The sequence below is a fragment of the Dasypus novemcinctus genome, chromosome 21 (assembly GCF_030445035.2).
Source record: "Dasypus novemcinctus isolate mDasNov1 chromosome 21, mDasNov1.1.hap2, whole genome shotgun sequence".
In the NCBI taxonomy this organism is placed as follows: Eukaryota; Metazoa; Chordata; class Mammalia; order Cingulata; family Dasypodidae; genus Dasypus; species Dasypus novemcinctus.
The window spans coordinates 33386400-33403146 of NC_080693.1; the positions used below are offsets into that span (position 1 = coordinate 33386400).

Here is a 16747-nt window from a genome sequence, read left to right on the forward strand (position 1 = left end):
ACATGGTAGGTATACTTATTTGTTATTCCTGCTTGACAGATGAACAAACTGAAGCTCAGGCTGGTAGAGATGGCTCCTAGAGACCACACATGGCCCTCAGCTCCACCCTCCAACAGCCGGGCCCTGTACTGAGAATTCCCGGCCCTGCGCAGCCGGCGTGGGGTGGCAGAGTCCTCCATCCACATCAAGTCACCCCTGGGACCTGGGATCGCACCCCTCCCCCCACCTGACCCTGGGGCAGATCTAAAGCTGATTAGACCTTGGCTCAAAGCACAGGGGCCTCTTTGTCATGTCTTTAATGAGAAGACAATCACCAGGTCATTAGTGGGTGGACATGCTGAGGAGTTTGGTGGCAGTGTGGGAGGGAGGAGGCTGCCACTGGTTATCTGGATGATTTACACCTGCAGAGGCCAGGCTGGCTGGGGAGAGGAGACAAGGGGCAGGAAAAGGAGAAAGTTAATGTTCTCAGCCCATCTTAGGAGGAGCGGGGCCCTGTGTTGAGGGCTCAGCATGCACTGTTTTATTTAAACCTCAAAACTCAGACGAAGCAGTACTATTGCAATCCCCCCATCCCACTTTACAGACAAGGAAACTGAGATTTAAGAGAGGCTAAGCATCTTGCCTGAGGCTACACAGCTAATAAATGATGGTCTTATTCCAGAGTCCAAACCACCATTCTGCTATTGTGTGGTACAGGCACGGTAGAGGTGAGTGCAGGAGAAGGTCCAAGATATACTCTGGCTTTAGATCAAAGAGGAAGCAGGCAGTCAGAAAGTGCTAGATTGAAAGCTGTTGCTCTTTGGGCTGGGAGTGGGGCAGGGAAGAGGACCAAATGTGTGTGTGAGCCTCAGGGAAAATACCCCTGGGGTTTTAAGTCTTCCAGAAAGAGGGTAACAATGACAAGTAAATATTATTAAGAACTTACTATTGCAGGCACCGTGCTAAGGGTTCCAGGTTCATGGTGAAAGTTAATTCTCTCAGCTTCCCCCGTAGTCAGTTACCATTATTATCTCCATTTTACAGATGAGAAAACCGATCCTAGAGAGGTTAAAGCACCTGTCCCAGGTCTCAAAGTTGGTAAGTGGCAGGTACAGGGATTAGCTTGGGAGTAGGAAAGGGGGAAGAGGATGGCTGCTTACCCTCTAGGATACTTGATTATAATAACAAAATCCAACTTTGTTCAGTTAAGTGGAAGAAGTCATTGGGCAGCTCTGGGGTAGTTCACAGGACAAGAAAGGCTGGAGAAATAAGTTTGGGAAACTCATAGTCATTCCAGGTAACTGGGTGGCAGGACCCCCACAAGACACTGGAGGACCCTGGCAATGCAGTCCTTCCACTCTCACTGTTTCTTTGGAAAATGTGCTCCAGATTCAAGTCAAGGAGTCCAGTGCCTGACTCCTGTCTCTTCTAGCCCCCAGGAATCTCTCTCACCCAGAGCGCCACTGCAGAGATGCCCCCACCTTCAGCTAGGAAGGCTGTCCCCATGCTGCAGAGCCAGCAGCAGAAGACATTCACCACCAACCCTCGGGAAGAGGAGGTCAAGAGGCCATCGAGGGCCTTCTCCTGGACTCCCTGCCCACACTTGAACCCTACCTAATTCAGGGAGCCCATCACCAGGGGTTGCTCAGAAACCACACACCCCAGGTTTCTGAAGAGAAGGTGGAAGTGATGACCCCTCCTGTTTCCTCATCTGCTATAAATCAGCCAGTTGGTCACCATCACCTGCCAATTCTGCTTTCCAGACAGGTGTTGAAACACCCTCTTCTCTACCCTCAGAGCCACCTGTGTAGCCCAGGTCGCCTCCTCTCTGGTGTTTGCCTTGGATCCATTCTTCACTGTTCAAAGGAGCTCTAGCTACCATTCAAATATGACCATGTCACTTGTCAGCTTAATACCCTTTCATGGTACCCAGTTACCTGCAGGACAAAACCAAGCCTTTTTGCAAGACCCCTGAAAATCCCCAGCCTCCTCTCTCTGGTCTCACATTTCATGGTTTGGCAAAGTCAAATGACTCTCTTTTTCTCATCATGTATGATGGTTTATACTTCAGGCGTCGACACATGCTCTTTCCTCAACCTTCCACTCCTTGTTTTCTGGGCACACTCCTCTGAAATCCAGTTCAGGCATTAATTGCCTCTGCTGTAAAGCCTTTCCTGATCCCTCAGGAAAGTTCTTACCCTATCCTCGGCACCACTTCCGAACCTTGCATATCCTTTTATTTCATGCTTTTGAAATTGTTTGTTTACATGCTAGCCTTCTTTACTAGATGGCAAGCTCCATGAGGGTAGAGACCATGCCAGTTTTGTCTGTCATTGAGCCTGGAAAACAATAGAAGATGCTCAATAAATGTTTAATTTAATTGGCACAGGTCACAGAGGGATGAATGAAAGAAGTGGTTTCAGTGGACTGGGAGGTAGGGGATGGCAAGAGCCAGACTTACGAGGGGTGATAGTGGAGGCAGGAAGTGCTGATTTCTCTTTCAAGGGGCTGGGAGATTAAAAAAAGGAGGGAAGACATCAATTCCAGGATGCAGAGAAAGACATTTAGAGCAAGCAACCTAAGCACATTTGTATTTCCACGGAAGGAGCCAGTGGAGAGGGAAAGCTGAAAAATTGAGGGACATTTTATGGGGCATGGACCCCAGAAGAAATGGAGTAGAGGCAGGTGAGGAGAAAAGAGGAGGGCACGACCCCCTCAGCACACGCAGGGATACCTGGTGTTATGGAATGGATAATGTCCCCCCAAAAGATATGTTTAAGCTCCAGCCCCCAGTATCTCAGAATGACGTCATTTGAAAATAGGGTCATTGCAGATATAATTTAGCTAAGATGAAGTCATACTAGAGTAGGTAGGGTGAGCCTTTACTCCAATTTGACTGATACCTTAGAAGAGGAAGAAAAGAGACGCAGACAGAGCAGATGTGGCTCAAGCAGTTGAGCACCTGCTTCCTATATGGAAGTTTCCAGGTTTGGTCCCAGGTGCCTCCTAAAAAGCAACAAACAACAAACAAACAAACAAACAAACAAAAAACAACTCAGGGGAGCCGATGTGGCTCAGTGGTTGAGTGGGTTCCAACATACAAGGCTAAAATTGGAGATATGCATCTACAAGCCAATGCACGCCAAAGATTGCCAGCACCCACCGAAGCTAGAAGGGGCAAGGAAGGATTCTCCCCACAGGCTTACGGGATGGAAACCACTTGATTTCGGTCTGGTGATGCTGATTTTGGATTGCTAGCTTTCAGAACCGTGCGACACAGTTTCTGCTGTTTTAAGCCACCCAGTCTGTGGTACTGCATGACAGTGGCCCTGGAAGATGAAGATCCCTGTGTTGGGAGGAAGTCCACTAAGGCAGGAGGAAGGAGAGGGACTTTGCCTCGAGAGGGGGGAGGTGAGGGGTCCTCACCCAGCCCACAGAGGAAGACAATGCGAGGCTTTCGCTTTTGTTTTTAAAGATCGGTTAGTGGGGGAAGGAAATAAAGATGTAATGGCTTCTCATCTGCAGACAGGTGAGAGCGGCAGGCGGGGTGGCAGCCTAGAAGTCCCCTCCTAAGCCGGCCTCTCACCCTGCCCGCCTTGCTTTCCTGGAATCGCCAGGCACCCCTCTTTGCACATGCCGCTCCCTCTTCTCCAGAACAGCCACAGTGACTTTGTCTCCGTCAAAATGTCACCTTTTCAGGTGGGCCTTCTCCACGGCGCCGCTGCCCTTTCCATGCCCCCCTCACGCTTTCTGTCTCCCCCGGTATTATTTTTCTCCACAGCGTTTGTCACCTTCTAATATACTTCTAATAGTGCTTCTTTACTATACACCATTTACTTACTTGCATTATTTGCTTTCCCCACTGGAATGTTTAACACCCATGCTGAAGGGTTTGTGACTGCTCTATCAGAGGGCCTAGAGCCACAGGCGCTCAAGAAATACTTGTTGAATGAAATGAATGAATGAATGAACGAATGAACGAATGAGTGAATGAAGGGCAGACCCTGAAACTGAGCCCAAATCTGCCCGATCCCGAAGCCCTCGCCATTGCGCGACAGCAAGCCCGGCTCCAGGTGGAAACGCAGGCTGCTGAGAGGGGACGGCGGGCCCTCTGGCGCCGGCGGAGGTCTCAGCACCCGTGGGCGCCCCCGGACAGCCCGTCGCTCCGGCCCCGGCCTTGTCGGCGTGGTGGGAGTCCTGCCCTCCCTCGGGGGAGCGACGCCGGAACTGCCGGAGGAAGAGCAGGAATTTCTGAAATCTCTGAAATCCAGGCCCAGCCGGGCGGTAATAGGCACCTTCCCGGCTGCGGGCGGAACCGCCCGGCCCTAAATCACCGGGCCCCCCGCCTCCCCCTCCTCCCCCTCCTCCCGGCGCGAGCGGCGGGGCTCCCGGGCGTGGGCGGAGGCGGCCGCGGGGCCGGGGGGACCCGCCGCAGCTGCAGCTGCCGCGGAAGGAGCTCGCCGCGCCGCCGGCCTTTGAAGTCGCGCCGCGCGCTCCCCGCGCAGCGCAGCGGCCCAGCGGGCCTGGGGGGGCCCGCGCTGTCGCCGCGCGCGGACTTGTGGCATCTGTGCATTTTCTTTGCTTTTATTGGCCTCATCTTAATGTCCCTGTGAGGCTTTGTGTTGGTGGCTCAGCAGAGACATGTTCCCCCGTGCCCTTAGCGATTCTCTGTTCTGTTTCCCCTTTTTGAATCCATGGTTCTGTTGAATTTTCCTTCCAGGGCAGAGGTGGGGATGTTCTAAAAGTTAATGTGCAAAAGAAAATTGTGTCTGGTCAAAATCATCCTCGAAAAACCTTTACACTGCGCCTAACGTGCAGTACACAAGGCATTATGTATATAACGACGAACAGTGATTCTTATGCAAGCTAAAATTTATGCCAGATTCTGGAAGAAAAAATGGGTATCTTTCTGAGAGTTCAGACCACTTAGCCTTTAAGGCAGATTTTGATTCATGGATCTAGGACAGGGCCAAGAACTTGCAATGCTATGAAAATGTCTGGGTGCTCTTGCTACTACTGCCACTCTTTGAGAACCACTGCTTTATGACAACTACCAACTTGTCTCCAGGCGATGGAGGCGGGCGGGCACTTCCAAAGCATTTTCTGGGGCTGCAAGGTTGCTGGCTTCTCTTTTAATGCCGGTCCTCTGGAAGTCTTCCTCATATTGACACCCATGTTTGTGGGAAAGCCCGCAGCTCTGGGCTTGGCATTTAGTAGGTGCTCAGGAAGTGCTGGATTTGAATGTACACCTTGCTCTATGAGACCACTGTGGAATTTCCAGAATTTCATGCATATCTTAATATCAGGGTGGCACTGTTTACTCCACATTCAGCAAATATTTCCTTGCCCTTAGTCTGCGCCAGGCATTGTGCTAGGAAGTGGGAACATAGAAGTGCCCAGATGTGGACCCAGCACTCCTGGTCGAGTGGAGGAAGCTGTTACATGGACATAAAAGTACAAGATGATCTGCTAAACTCTAGGATGGAGTTGAGAAATGCAGAAGAGGAGCCCTGTGGGGGAGGGCTCAGGGCAGGCTCCATGGAGGAGGAAAGATTAGCAAGCCGCCGAGGCTGGTGACCCCACCGCAGGCCACCTGAGCTCAACCCAGAACTCTTCCTGCTGAAACTGGCAGGCAGAGGCCTGGCTGGTCCCAGGAGACATATGCAGGGAGTGGTAGGCTGATCCTGAATCCCCGCAGGCTACTCCTGGCTCACTGGGCCCTCCCTTACCTGCAGCAGCTGGTGGGCACTGGGCCTGGCACTTCTGCTCTCGGGCGCTCTCCCTGGGACCCCAGCATCCATCAGTTCACCTAGGGTGGCTCAGAGTTAGAATTAGCCAAGGAAACTCAATGTGGCAAATCTCAGCGCCAGCAGGCAGGCGATTGGTCCAGCCCTCTCCTGGTTTCCAGCCCCGAGTCTCTTTTCCTTATCTCTCTCCATTTGGGGTACCTCCCCACTCATGCTTTCCAGGTTTTTACCATATCAGCACTTATTTATTATTATTTATTTATATTTGGTTGAAATTATTTAAAATTTTAATGGCTTTTGTTTCAAAGGGCAGATTACTAATAGCTACAGGCAGTGGGGTAGGGAGTGGGGGTCCTGAACCAGGAACACAGGTTCAGCGGCTAAAAGCTTTGTGTTTCAATAGGATCCACACTGCCTGATCTGAAATCCTGGCTCAGCCATGGCTCAGCTCTTTGACTTGGGGTGAGTTATTTAATTCTCCCTGAGTCTCAGTTTCCAATCTGTAAAATGGGTGTGATAATAGGGCCTTCCTTATAGGATGTTGTGAGGCTAAGATAATGTATTTTGAAAGCACTTAGTACAATGCCTGCCCAATGATAAGTACTCTATGGAAGTCAGTGCCAATATTATTAAGATTATTATTGTTATTATTAATTATTACTAAGCAGCGTCCTGTCCACAGTGGGACTGAGAGTTCTTGTAACGCTGAGTCACTGGAGGAAGGGGAGGCCCTGGAAGCAGTTGAAGCGTGTTTATCACCTGACTGGCAGGTCCCCTCAGCTCCTGCATGGCCCGGGCAGGTTCTCCCCTCCAGGTGACTGTCCTAGAGATCCCTGGGGAAGGTCACTTCTGTCCTTCCCTGGAGGTGCAGGGGTGGGGCACTCTGGATTTGCCCATTGATTTCCTCCTGATCATGGGTCATGGGCTTCTGGGGAACACCACAGGTGAGGGGGCACCTGTTAATGGTCACACCCAGGCAAGGGGTCACAGTCGCCTCGAGATAACCAGATGCAGGGTTTTTGAGGCCCATGCTCTACTGGGTTCCATCTCATTGAGTCCTCTGAGATTTTTCCAAGGTCATGTCTTTGAAAATGGCAAAATCAGGTACCCAGGTGAGTTTAGATCCAAAGCTTGTGCTTCTTACCAGCTCGCCACCGTCTTATGCTCAGGGCTGGCTTCCTGGGCTCATGACCTGGGCAGTGGCATGGGGTGCCTAGAAGGGCCCTAGGCTTGGCTTACTGCTCTGCCATCACCACCTTAAAATTCTTAATAATTCTGAAAAAGGGGCCCCACATATTCATTTCACACTGGGCCCTGCAAATTGTGTAGCTGGTACTGTCTGCATGTTTTCACAGTGAGGATGTGCTTCCTTGCAAAGAAAAGGAAACTGAGGTGCAGAGAGGAGGACGTGATTGGCACGAGGTCACATAGCAAGCTGGTGGCAGAACTAGGACTAGGTCTCCTGACCCCCAGTCCAGTGGAATTTCCACTCTCCTACTCGTAGGAGGTGCTCAGTGTGTCCAACTGCACCCTGGATGGAGGCTGTTTAGAAAGGAGCCTTTGGGGACAGGGGATGAAACTGCCATTCTCACCTGGTCCTGCTGGAGCTCAAAGGCCCTTCTTCGTGTCCAGGGGCCAGAACTTTTGGACAGACTAGGCCAGGCCTGAGCCCCACTGCCTTGAGCAGGCCAGTGACCCAACTCTCTCTCGAGTGGTATTGAGGGACTAACAAGGACAGAGGGGGCCATGGGGCAGGAACCAGACTGTCTGGGCTTTGGTTTGATCCCTTGCCCCCTGCTCTGGGACCAGGAGGGGTAGACTGACATCTGTCACTTGAGCTGGATGAGTGCTTAATCACGTGTGACTCACAATTTATGTGTGCAGAACCCTGTGTGAAGTGTACATGTGTGTGCTTGTGTGGGGGTGTGTTGTGGGGAAGGGAGAAATGGAGTGAATGGAGAGGGAAAAGTCTTCCGTGCTAGATGCTTTCATTTTCATTTATCGTATGTTGCAGATTTGGAAATACAAATGTCCTGAAGATGCTTACAATCTAGTGGGCAAGATGGACTGTCAAATAAATAATCACAAAGAAATGCATATATTCTGTTTCCCAGAACCCTGTTCTTTGCCTCCATGAAGAAATTCACAGTTTGAAATAATGGGGCTATTTGTATGCTTTTCAGAAAAAAAGGATAAGCACCCATCCTGGCTGATGCCACAACAGGTCTTGACATTTTGGAGTTATTTGGATAGTGGCCGGGAATGAGAGTGACCTTAAGGTGCTTCAAATAACTCACCTGCTGATGCCTGAAATTCCATCACTGAGGGCTCTTACTCTTTTGTTCTTTTTCTGAGACCCTGATTAAAATTCAAAACTGGGGAAGGAGGGTGTGATACACTGCGTTTGTAACAGTGCAATGCCGTGTCAGAAGACTGGGCTGTCTGGGGGCCCTGGACCCCTAGAGATGCCCTGATGGGTACCAAAGGGGAGCCGAGGGCAAAAGGCAATCCTTTACATCTTCCGCTGCTGCTGCCTCAGCTGGGCTCTGCCTGCAGAAGGGGAGCCAAATGGAGGTGGGGGAGAGTAAGGCCCATTCAAAACCCAATGAGGCTTCCCAGCCTCACTGGTAGCTGTAAACCCCCGGGCTCAAGGTCCTTCTTACCTGCAGGGCCCAGCTGTGTCACCTGTAGGATCTGCCCCTATCAGCCCTCCTGGAACAGTCCTGCTTTTCTCAGAGACAGCTCTGTGACCTCCCTCCTCCCCGAGCTGCCGACACGACTTAACAAGAATTTCCGGGTTCTTGAAACACACCCAGCCGGCCATCACAACACGTTTGGAGGCCTATCATCAGCCCCCTGGCCCGGAGGGCACTCACTCTACCTAGGGTCAGGAGGAAGAATGTGGAACCCAGTCACCCCAGAAAGGCCTGGAGTGAGGCAGAACGAGTTCTCTGTGGAGGCTGGAGTGCTGCCCTGGGCGTGGCGGGACCGCGGGTCTGGTCCCAGCTGCAAGAATCTGCACGCTTCCTTCCTTGCTTGCTTCCTTCCTCTAGGTTCCTCCCTCGCCAATTTACCTGGAGGCAGGTAATAAAGCAGGAGGAGGGAGAGAGATGGATGGGGAGGGCGGGGAGCCACGCGGTGCCATAAAGGCCGGCTAGAGAGGGCCGGCCCGGGTCCAGCCTGAGGAGCCGAGGCTGGCAGGGTGCGCGGTGAGCCAGCCCAGGGGCCGGGCAGAAGGCCATGCTCCGAGGCGCGCCAGGAGCAGGCCTCAGGGGCCCGAAGGGGGCCGACGGCCCCGCGGAGGACTTGGAGAGCTCTTGCCTGGAGGCCGGGAGGGATTTTGGGGTGCTGAGGCACAACAGCGCCTCCCGCAGCCTGGCCGAGGCCGAGGAGGCGGCGGGCAGGAAGCGAGCGCGGCCGGTGCGGTCCAAGGCACGGCGCATGGCTGCCAACGTGCGGGAGCGCAAGCGCATCCTGGACTACAACGAGGCTTTTAACGCGCTGCGCCGGGCGCTGCGGCACGACCTGGGCGGCAAGAGGCTCTCCAAGATCGCCACGCTGCGCAGGGCCATCCACCGTATCTCGGCGCTCTCCCTCGTCCTGCGCGCCAGCCCCGCGCCCCGCTGGCCCTGCGGACACCTGGAGTGCCACGGCCAGGCCGCGCGCGCCGGGGGCCCAGCGGACGCTGAGTCCAGCCCGCCCGGGCCCAGCTTCGCGCGCCGCGACACCGTCTGCGCCTTGGCGCCACCTGCGCCGCGCTGCGCCTCATGCTCCCCGCACATTCACCTGGCCAGGCCCAGGGCAGCGGCCGAGGCTCCCGACCTGACCCAGGCCTTCGGGGGAAGCTGGCGCCGAGGTCCTGGGGCTCCCGGTGCGGGGCCGCTTCCCTGGCCGCGGAGCTACCTGCGAGCGGGCTCAGGGCTGGGCTACCAGCACTCCTGACCAGGCACCAAGGAACCCGGGACAACTAGAGGGAGACCCGGCTGGGAGGGGTAGCAGGATGACTGCAAAAGTGACAACTGTTAAACCATCGAGGGCAGAGGAGAACTGAACAGCCCGGCCCAGGCCGGAGGAGAAAAGGAGGTGGCTTTGAGAGTGGAAGAAACTCCAGGACTGGGGCGGCACCCCCACATGCCAGCGGGGGTGGCAGCTGGGAGGAAGGAGCAGGATCCTGCCTGGCTCTGATATTTGGACTCATTGGACTTCTCTGGAAAATGGCCTTTGCATTCCTGTGCCCGAGCCCTGTTTTCTCTTCCTGCCTTTAGGAGAATGGGAGACTTTTGGTGGGAGTTGGGTGGGCATCTGGTGCGGCTGGAGGGCACGGTGCCTGGTTTCCTTCCCTTGCTTGAGCTGCCCCAGGTCCCTGATCTGGGTCAGACACTCAGAAGCAGCCAAATAAAAAGGAATCATGGTCACCTCTGTCTGCTACCATGCTCCTCTGGGCCCAGTGGCCCAGGGTGGCAGGAAGGCCTGGGGGGTTCGAGACCTGGCAGCCCCCTCTAAAACACTGAGTCAGGGCCTAAAACCACAGGTAGGTACCTGGGGGCGTGGGTTCATGGCAAGGCCACAGGTGCGGCTGAGCGCTGTGAGGGGCACAAGGAAAGAGACACCCAGAGGTGACACTGCTCCCTGTGCCCCTGGGAGTGGGAGAGGACATAATCTGGAGAGGGGGTATGAGCGGGCAGCAGGCTAACGATGTGGTCGGCCTCACTCTGGGTCTCCCTGCAGAGCTGCTGTCTACAGGGAGCACAGGAGGCTGCAGGGAAAGCCGAGGCAGGGCCAGAGCCTGGGTTCCAGCGAGTCCTGCCTGTACCCTGAGCGCTGGAGGATGGTGCTCCCCAGGAGAGGGGGCCAGTGCGGCCAGGGCTGCTGTGGGGAGGGCAGGCTTGGGATCCAGGAAAGATTACGGGGAGGAGGGTGAAGGGAGAGGGGCTCCGGCCAAGGCGGCCGAGGCACATCCAGGTGCTCCCGCCCCCCTCAGAGATGGAGAGCACCCCTGCCTCTAAGAGGGACGTCCCTGAGTGGGGGTCTGGCCTCGGGCAGGCTGACAGGGCTGCTGTAGCAGGCACTGCTGGCTGGTGTGAGGACCCTGTCTATCAGGGGAAGGCGAGTGCTTTCTGGTCTCAGAGAACGGGGGTCTTGCCAGCTGGAGAGAGGGGTTACCCACAGCCAGCTCAGAATGGGAGTCCTTGCCGAAGCTGTAGGGAGTGAGGGTTTCCCAGAGCAGGTGCAAGAGCTGTCACTGACCACACCCTTGGCCTCCTCTGTCCGGCCCACGAGCTCTGGAGCTCTCAGGTTCACGGCCAGGACAGGGGGCTGCCGCAGACCCCAGGAAGGCTTCAGCTCTGGGCCAGAGGGGTCATGCGGCTCTGGCCCCAGCCCTGCCCAACAAGCCTTTTCTCTCAACGAGAGGCAGTGCCACTGCCTGGCAGGAGGAAGATGTAGACCAGTCTGGGGTCCAGTCCCTGCTCTGCCACTTTCTAGTTGGGTGACTAGTCGTGCCCCTCGACCCCTCTGAGCCGCTAGCTCCTCACCTCTGCCATGGATAATGATTCCACCGCAGGGTGGCCGTGACCATTAGCATTCATTCGTAGCATCCAGTGTCTGATGGTTAGGTGTTCAGCCCATTGTTTTGTGTGTCAATCGTTATGATCTTATGACAGGCTTGCCTGGATGATGCTTGTCTTTGCTGTGGCCTCAGATTTTCAGGAAACATGGTAAAATGACCAGCAAGCCCTGCTTTCCCAAGCGCAGGTTGGAAAGAGGATCCGAGGGTTCTTGCCCGGCAGCGCTCAGCCTGGGGTGGCGCGGCTGCCAGTGAGCAGATCTGTGCCTTCAGGGGAGGGATCCCAAAGCGCTTGTCTTGCCAGCCGAGTGACCTTGGGCAAGCCATGGAACCGCTTTGAGCCTTGGTCCTCTTCTCATTTGCCCGGCCCTCAGCATACTTCACGCTTCAGACTGCACAGGGGTTGGGGGCAGAGGTGAAAATGGAGTGGGCGTGGACACACCCTGGACACACACTTAATACCTTTATCCTCTTCTCGCTTATCCAGCCTTTACTGTGAGCCAGGACTGCTGGGCCAGGGGCCTGGGGGGTACACCTGCCCCTTCCAGGTGCACACAGCCCAGAGCAGAAGGGAGAAAGCCAGGAGTGACCTTCTTTAGTTCTCTGCATGCACACTAGAGAGCAGCCTTGGCCAGTCAGCCAGGCAGCAGGAAGAGAGACATTTGTGTGGCTGGACCGGGGCCCACAAGTCAGACCCTGCCAGGCAGGCTGCAGCTGGTCCAGCTGTTTGTTCTTCTACAGGAAATGGGCCCAGGCTTCCCAGATCTTCACGTTAAGTCTGAAAACCCAATTTTTATGTGAAAATCGATTTTTAAAAAACTCACGTTGAGTCAACACTGTGCAGACCAAACTTATTCATCATTCAAATTTGCATGATGAATAAGGTGCATGGGTCTCCATTAAAAGACCTAAATGGGAACCCATCTGGGACAGCTGCGGACTGGAGCCCAGTGGGGCCCACTAGCCCTGGCACCTGCATGCTGTCCCTTCTCCCTGCCTCTACGCCTGGTTCCCTCCCCACCCTGCTCCCATCCCTGCAACCCATTCATCACCACCATCAGTGCCATTAAATGGCTCTGCAAACTTAGCTTCCCACAGTGCAGAGCAAATCTGGGTCCCCAAGTCCTTGCATACCTGCCCATTCAGTCAACATGGCTGCCATGGGCCGCGCTGGGACTCACTTGATTTTTCCTTTCTCTTTGAATTTTTAAGTCTGAAATATCTTTTTTTTTTTAAAGATTTATTTATTTATTTAATTTCACTCCCTCCCCCGGTTTTCTGTTCTCGGTGTCTGTTTGCTGCGTCTTGTTTCTTTGTCCGTTTCTGTTGTTGTCAGCGGCACGGGAAGTGTGGGCAGCGCCATTCCTGGGCAGGCTGCACTTTCTTTTCACGCTGGGCAGCTCTCCTTACCGGACACACTCCTTGCACGTGGGGCTCCCGTACATGTACATGGGGGGACACCCCTGCGTGGCACAGCACTCCCTGCGCGCATCAGCACTGCGCATGGGCCAGCTCCACACGGGTCAAGGAGGCCTGGGGTTTGAACCGCGGACCTCCCATGTGGTAGGCAGACACCCTATCCATTGGGCCAAGTCTGCTTCCCAAATTAACTTTAATAATGTTTTATTTAGCCTAATATATCCAAAATATTATTTTAATATGTACTCCAAGGAAACGGATATGGCACAACCAACTGGGCTCCCATCTACCATATAGGAGGTCCAGGATTCAATGCCCAGGGCTTCCTGGTGAAGGCGGGCTGTCCTACGCGGCGAGTTGGCCCATGCAGAGTGCCGGCCCACGAGGGAATGGGGCCCCATGCAGGAGTGCTGGCTGATGCGGAGAGCTGGCGCAGCAAGATGACGCAACAAAAGGTACAGAGGAGAGAAAATAAGATGTAGCAGAACAGGGGAGCTGAGCTGAGGTGGTGCAAGAGCGTAATCACCTCTCTCCCACTCTGGAAGTTCCCAGGATTGGTTCCCAGAGCCGCCTACTGAGAATATAAGCAGACACAGAAGAACACACAGAGAATGGACAGAGAGAGCAGACAACTGGGGAGAATGGGGCAGGTGGGTGTGGAGAAATAAATAAAAATAAATCTTTAAAAAAATGTAAGCCTTTAAAAAAGCATTAATATACTTTTTTTTTTTGGTACTAATCTTGGAAATCCAGTGTGTATTTTATTCTTTTCTTTCTTTCTTTTTTTTTTTTAACCAAGAAACCAGTCAAGTTTTCATTAAATCCACAGAACTGAAAACCATATGGTGAGGAAAGCGGCTGTGGCTCAATCAATTGGGCTCCCGTCTACCATATGGGAGGCCCTGGGTTCGTGTCCCGGGGCCTCCTTATGAAGGCAGGCTTGCCCACGTGCTGCGGAGAGCCACTAGCCTGCAAGTGCTGTGGAGTGCTGACTCAGCAAAGTGATGCAACAAAAAGGGAGACAAGCCAAAAACAAAACAAAACACAGAACGCGCAGTGAATGGACACAGAGAGCAGACAGCAAGCAAGCTGCGGGGGGTGGCGGGGAATAAATAAATAAAATAAATAAATACAGACACAGAAGAATGCACGGCGAATGGAACAGAAAGCAAACAGCAAGCAAAGAGCCTCAAAGTGGGGGGGGATGAAAACATATGGTGAGGGGCTGGGGTACAGGACCACCAGGAAGTGGGAACCAGGTGTGTATTTTATTCTTAGCGCTCATCTCCATTTGAACTAGCCATATTTCAAGTGCTCAATGGCCATGTGTGGCTTGTGGCTCCCAGGACCTATGGAATTGGACAGAGCAGCAGTAGGTCCTGTGGAAGGTCCGAGTCTACCAAGGGGCCTCCTCTGGTGGGAACATGGAATTCTGCCCAAGCTGGACCCTGACTGAATGTCCAGGGGTCTCAGAGACCCAACCGGCCTGCTTCTGGAGGAGCGTTCCCATTTATAAGGGTAGTAGCACATTTCTGGAAACTTCTGAAACTCAGCACTGGTGGGGAAGGGGCTATAATCTGAGGCTGAGAGGAGGAGGAAATTGTTCTCCCCGCCTCAATCTCCCTGGCCTGGAAGCCTGCATTTTGGAAAAAAAAAAGCAAAACAGGGAAGCGGATGTGGCTCAAGTGATGTAGCTTCCGCCTACCATATGGGAGGACCTGGGTTCGATTTCTGGGGCCTTCTGGTGAAAAGAAAGAAAGCGTGCCTGTATGGCAAGCCAGTGCCCACGTGGTGAGCCAGTGCCCCGTGCAAGTGAGTCATGCAGCAAGACAATGACACATCAGAAGAGAGACAAGGGGAGAGTCAAGGTGAAACACAGCAGAAACCAGACCTGAGGTGGCGCAGATGACAGGGAACCTCTCTCCACATCAGAGGTCGCCAGGATCAAATCCTATTGAATCCTAAAGGAGAGAAAATGAGAAGAGAAGACAACACAGACAGCAAATAGAGCAGAGTGGGAGGAAGGGAGGGGGAGGAAATAAATAAATCTTAAAAAAAAAAAGCAAAACAAACCAAAAAAAACCCGATAAAACAATGGGTTTCCTTTAGCAAGCAAAAATTCTTAATTTTAATATAGCCAAATTTATCAAAACTAAAAATGTGCCCCCAAACCACCAACTATTTCAGAAACTTAATTTGCTTGCCAGCCCGTGGCTCTTCTCCGCTCCCCACTTCCTTCCCTCCGCGGTCTGCCTGGCCACACCCCTCCGCCACTGTCTTGTTGGACAGCACCCACCTTGTTGGACAGCACTTCTGAAACCAGGGAGCGTGTAAACAGAGCCCTGTCTTTCTGCCACAGTGGCTCACTTGGCTCCAAACTAGTCCCCAGACCTGGGCCAGGGATCAGTGTCTGGAGATTGAAATGGGTGTCTCTTTCCATTCTGGACCTTGGTTTTCTAATCTGTAAAATAAAAAAATCAAAGGTTTTGATTTTACAAAAATGAAAATATCCTACAAATCAACAACAGAAAGATAACCCAATTTTTAAAAATGAGCAAAGGACTTGAAGAAACATTTCCCCAAAGGAGAGAGAGAAATGGCCACTGAGCACAATGCAAAATACTCAACATCATTAGACACTGAGAAGATGCAAATCCAACCTACAATGAGAATACCACTCCACACCGACTGGGACTGCATATATAAATAGGTAAAATAGCAAGTGTTAGTGAGGATATGGAGATTAGAACCCTTGCACATTGCTGATGGGAATGTAAAATGTTGCAGCCACAGTTGAAAACAGTTTGGCGGTTCCTAAAAAGTAAAACAGAATTACCTTGTGACCCAGCATTTTAGTCCTTGGTGTATACACATACCCCAAAGGGATGAAAACAGAGGCTCCGGCAGAGATCTGTACCCCAGAACCTCTAGCGGCCTCATTCACAATAGCCCAAAGGTGGAAGCCACCCAAGCCTCAAGTGATGAATGGATAAAGAAAATGTGATCTCTCCATAGAATGGAACACTATTCAGCCATCAAAGAGAGCGAAGTTTCGATACATGCCACAACACGGATGAACCTGAAGACATGCTAAATGAAAGAGGCCAGACACAGGAGGACACCCATTGTATGAGTCCACTTAAATGAAATATCTGGAATCAGCAAATTCATAGAGACAAAGTAGATTAAAGGTGATGGGGCTTCAGTGCTTAATCAGGGCAGAGCTCCTTTTTTGGGTAATGGAAAGGTTTTAGGCGGCGGACTTGGCCCAGTGGTTAGGGCGTCAGTCTACCACATGGGAGGTCCGCGGTTCAAACCCTGGGCCTCCTTGACCCAGGTAGAGCTGGCCCACAGTGCTGATGCACGCAAGGAGTGCCCTGCCATGCAGGGGTGTCCCCCGCGTAGGGGAGCCCACGTGCAAGGAGTGTAACCTGCAAGGAGAGCCGCCCAGCGCGAAAGAAAGTGCAGCCTGTCCAGGAATGGTGCCACACACACGGAGAGCTGACACACAAAATGATGCAACAAAAAGAAGCACAGATTCCCATGCTGCTGACAACAACAGAAGCAGACAAAGAAGACGCAGCAAATAGACACAGAGAACAGACAACCGGGGTGCGGGGGGGGGAAGGGGCGAGAAATAAATAAATAAATCTTTAGGAAAAAAGGTTTCAGTAATGGATAATGGCGATGGTTGCAAAACACTGTGAATGTAATTAATGCCAAAGAAATGCACATTTAAAAATGGTAAAAATGGTAAATTTTATCTTACCTATGAACTACACAACTTTTGAGGCCCTTTCATTTCTAACTTCCCATTCCATGTCATACATGACCCAAGGATGTTAAATCATTTACAACCCCCTCCAACACACACACGCCCTCGAACCTCCTTTTGTAAAACAAGGTAAGGAGAGAGATCAGGGACACAGAACGAGATGCAGAGGATAGAGGATAGAGAGAGATGCAGAGAGAGGCAACCTGAGAACAAAGCCAGAGAGCCTCAGGCTGCGGCAGAACCGAGGTCCCCCCAGCTGGC

General features: G+C 52.7%; 1 protein-coding gene across 1 annotated transcript; it reads left to right on the top strand.

The window, feature by feature from the left end:
- Window positions 1–8549: 8549 nt before the first annotated feature.
- On the top strand, window positions 8550–10135 carry BHLHA9 (basic helix-loop-helix family member a9). The gene has a single exon (XM_004483804.4). The coding sequence runs from the start codon at window positions 8967–8969 to the stop codon at window positions 9666–9668; it is 702 nt and encodes a 233-aa protein (XP_004483861.2). The 5' UTR covers window positions 8550–8966; the 3' UTR covers window positions 9669–10135.
- Window positions 10136–16747: the final 6612 nt, after the last annotated feature.

Excerpts from the sequence above, each read along its gene's own strand:
- BHLHA9 (XM_004483804.4), top strand. The coding sequence starts at position 8,967 with ATGCTCCGAGGCGCGCCAGGAGCAGGCCTCAGGGGCCCGAAGGGGGCC.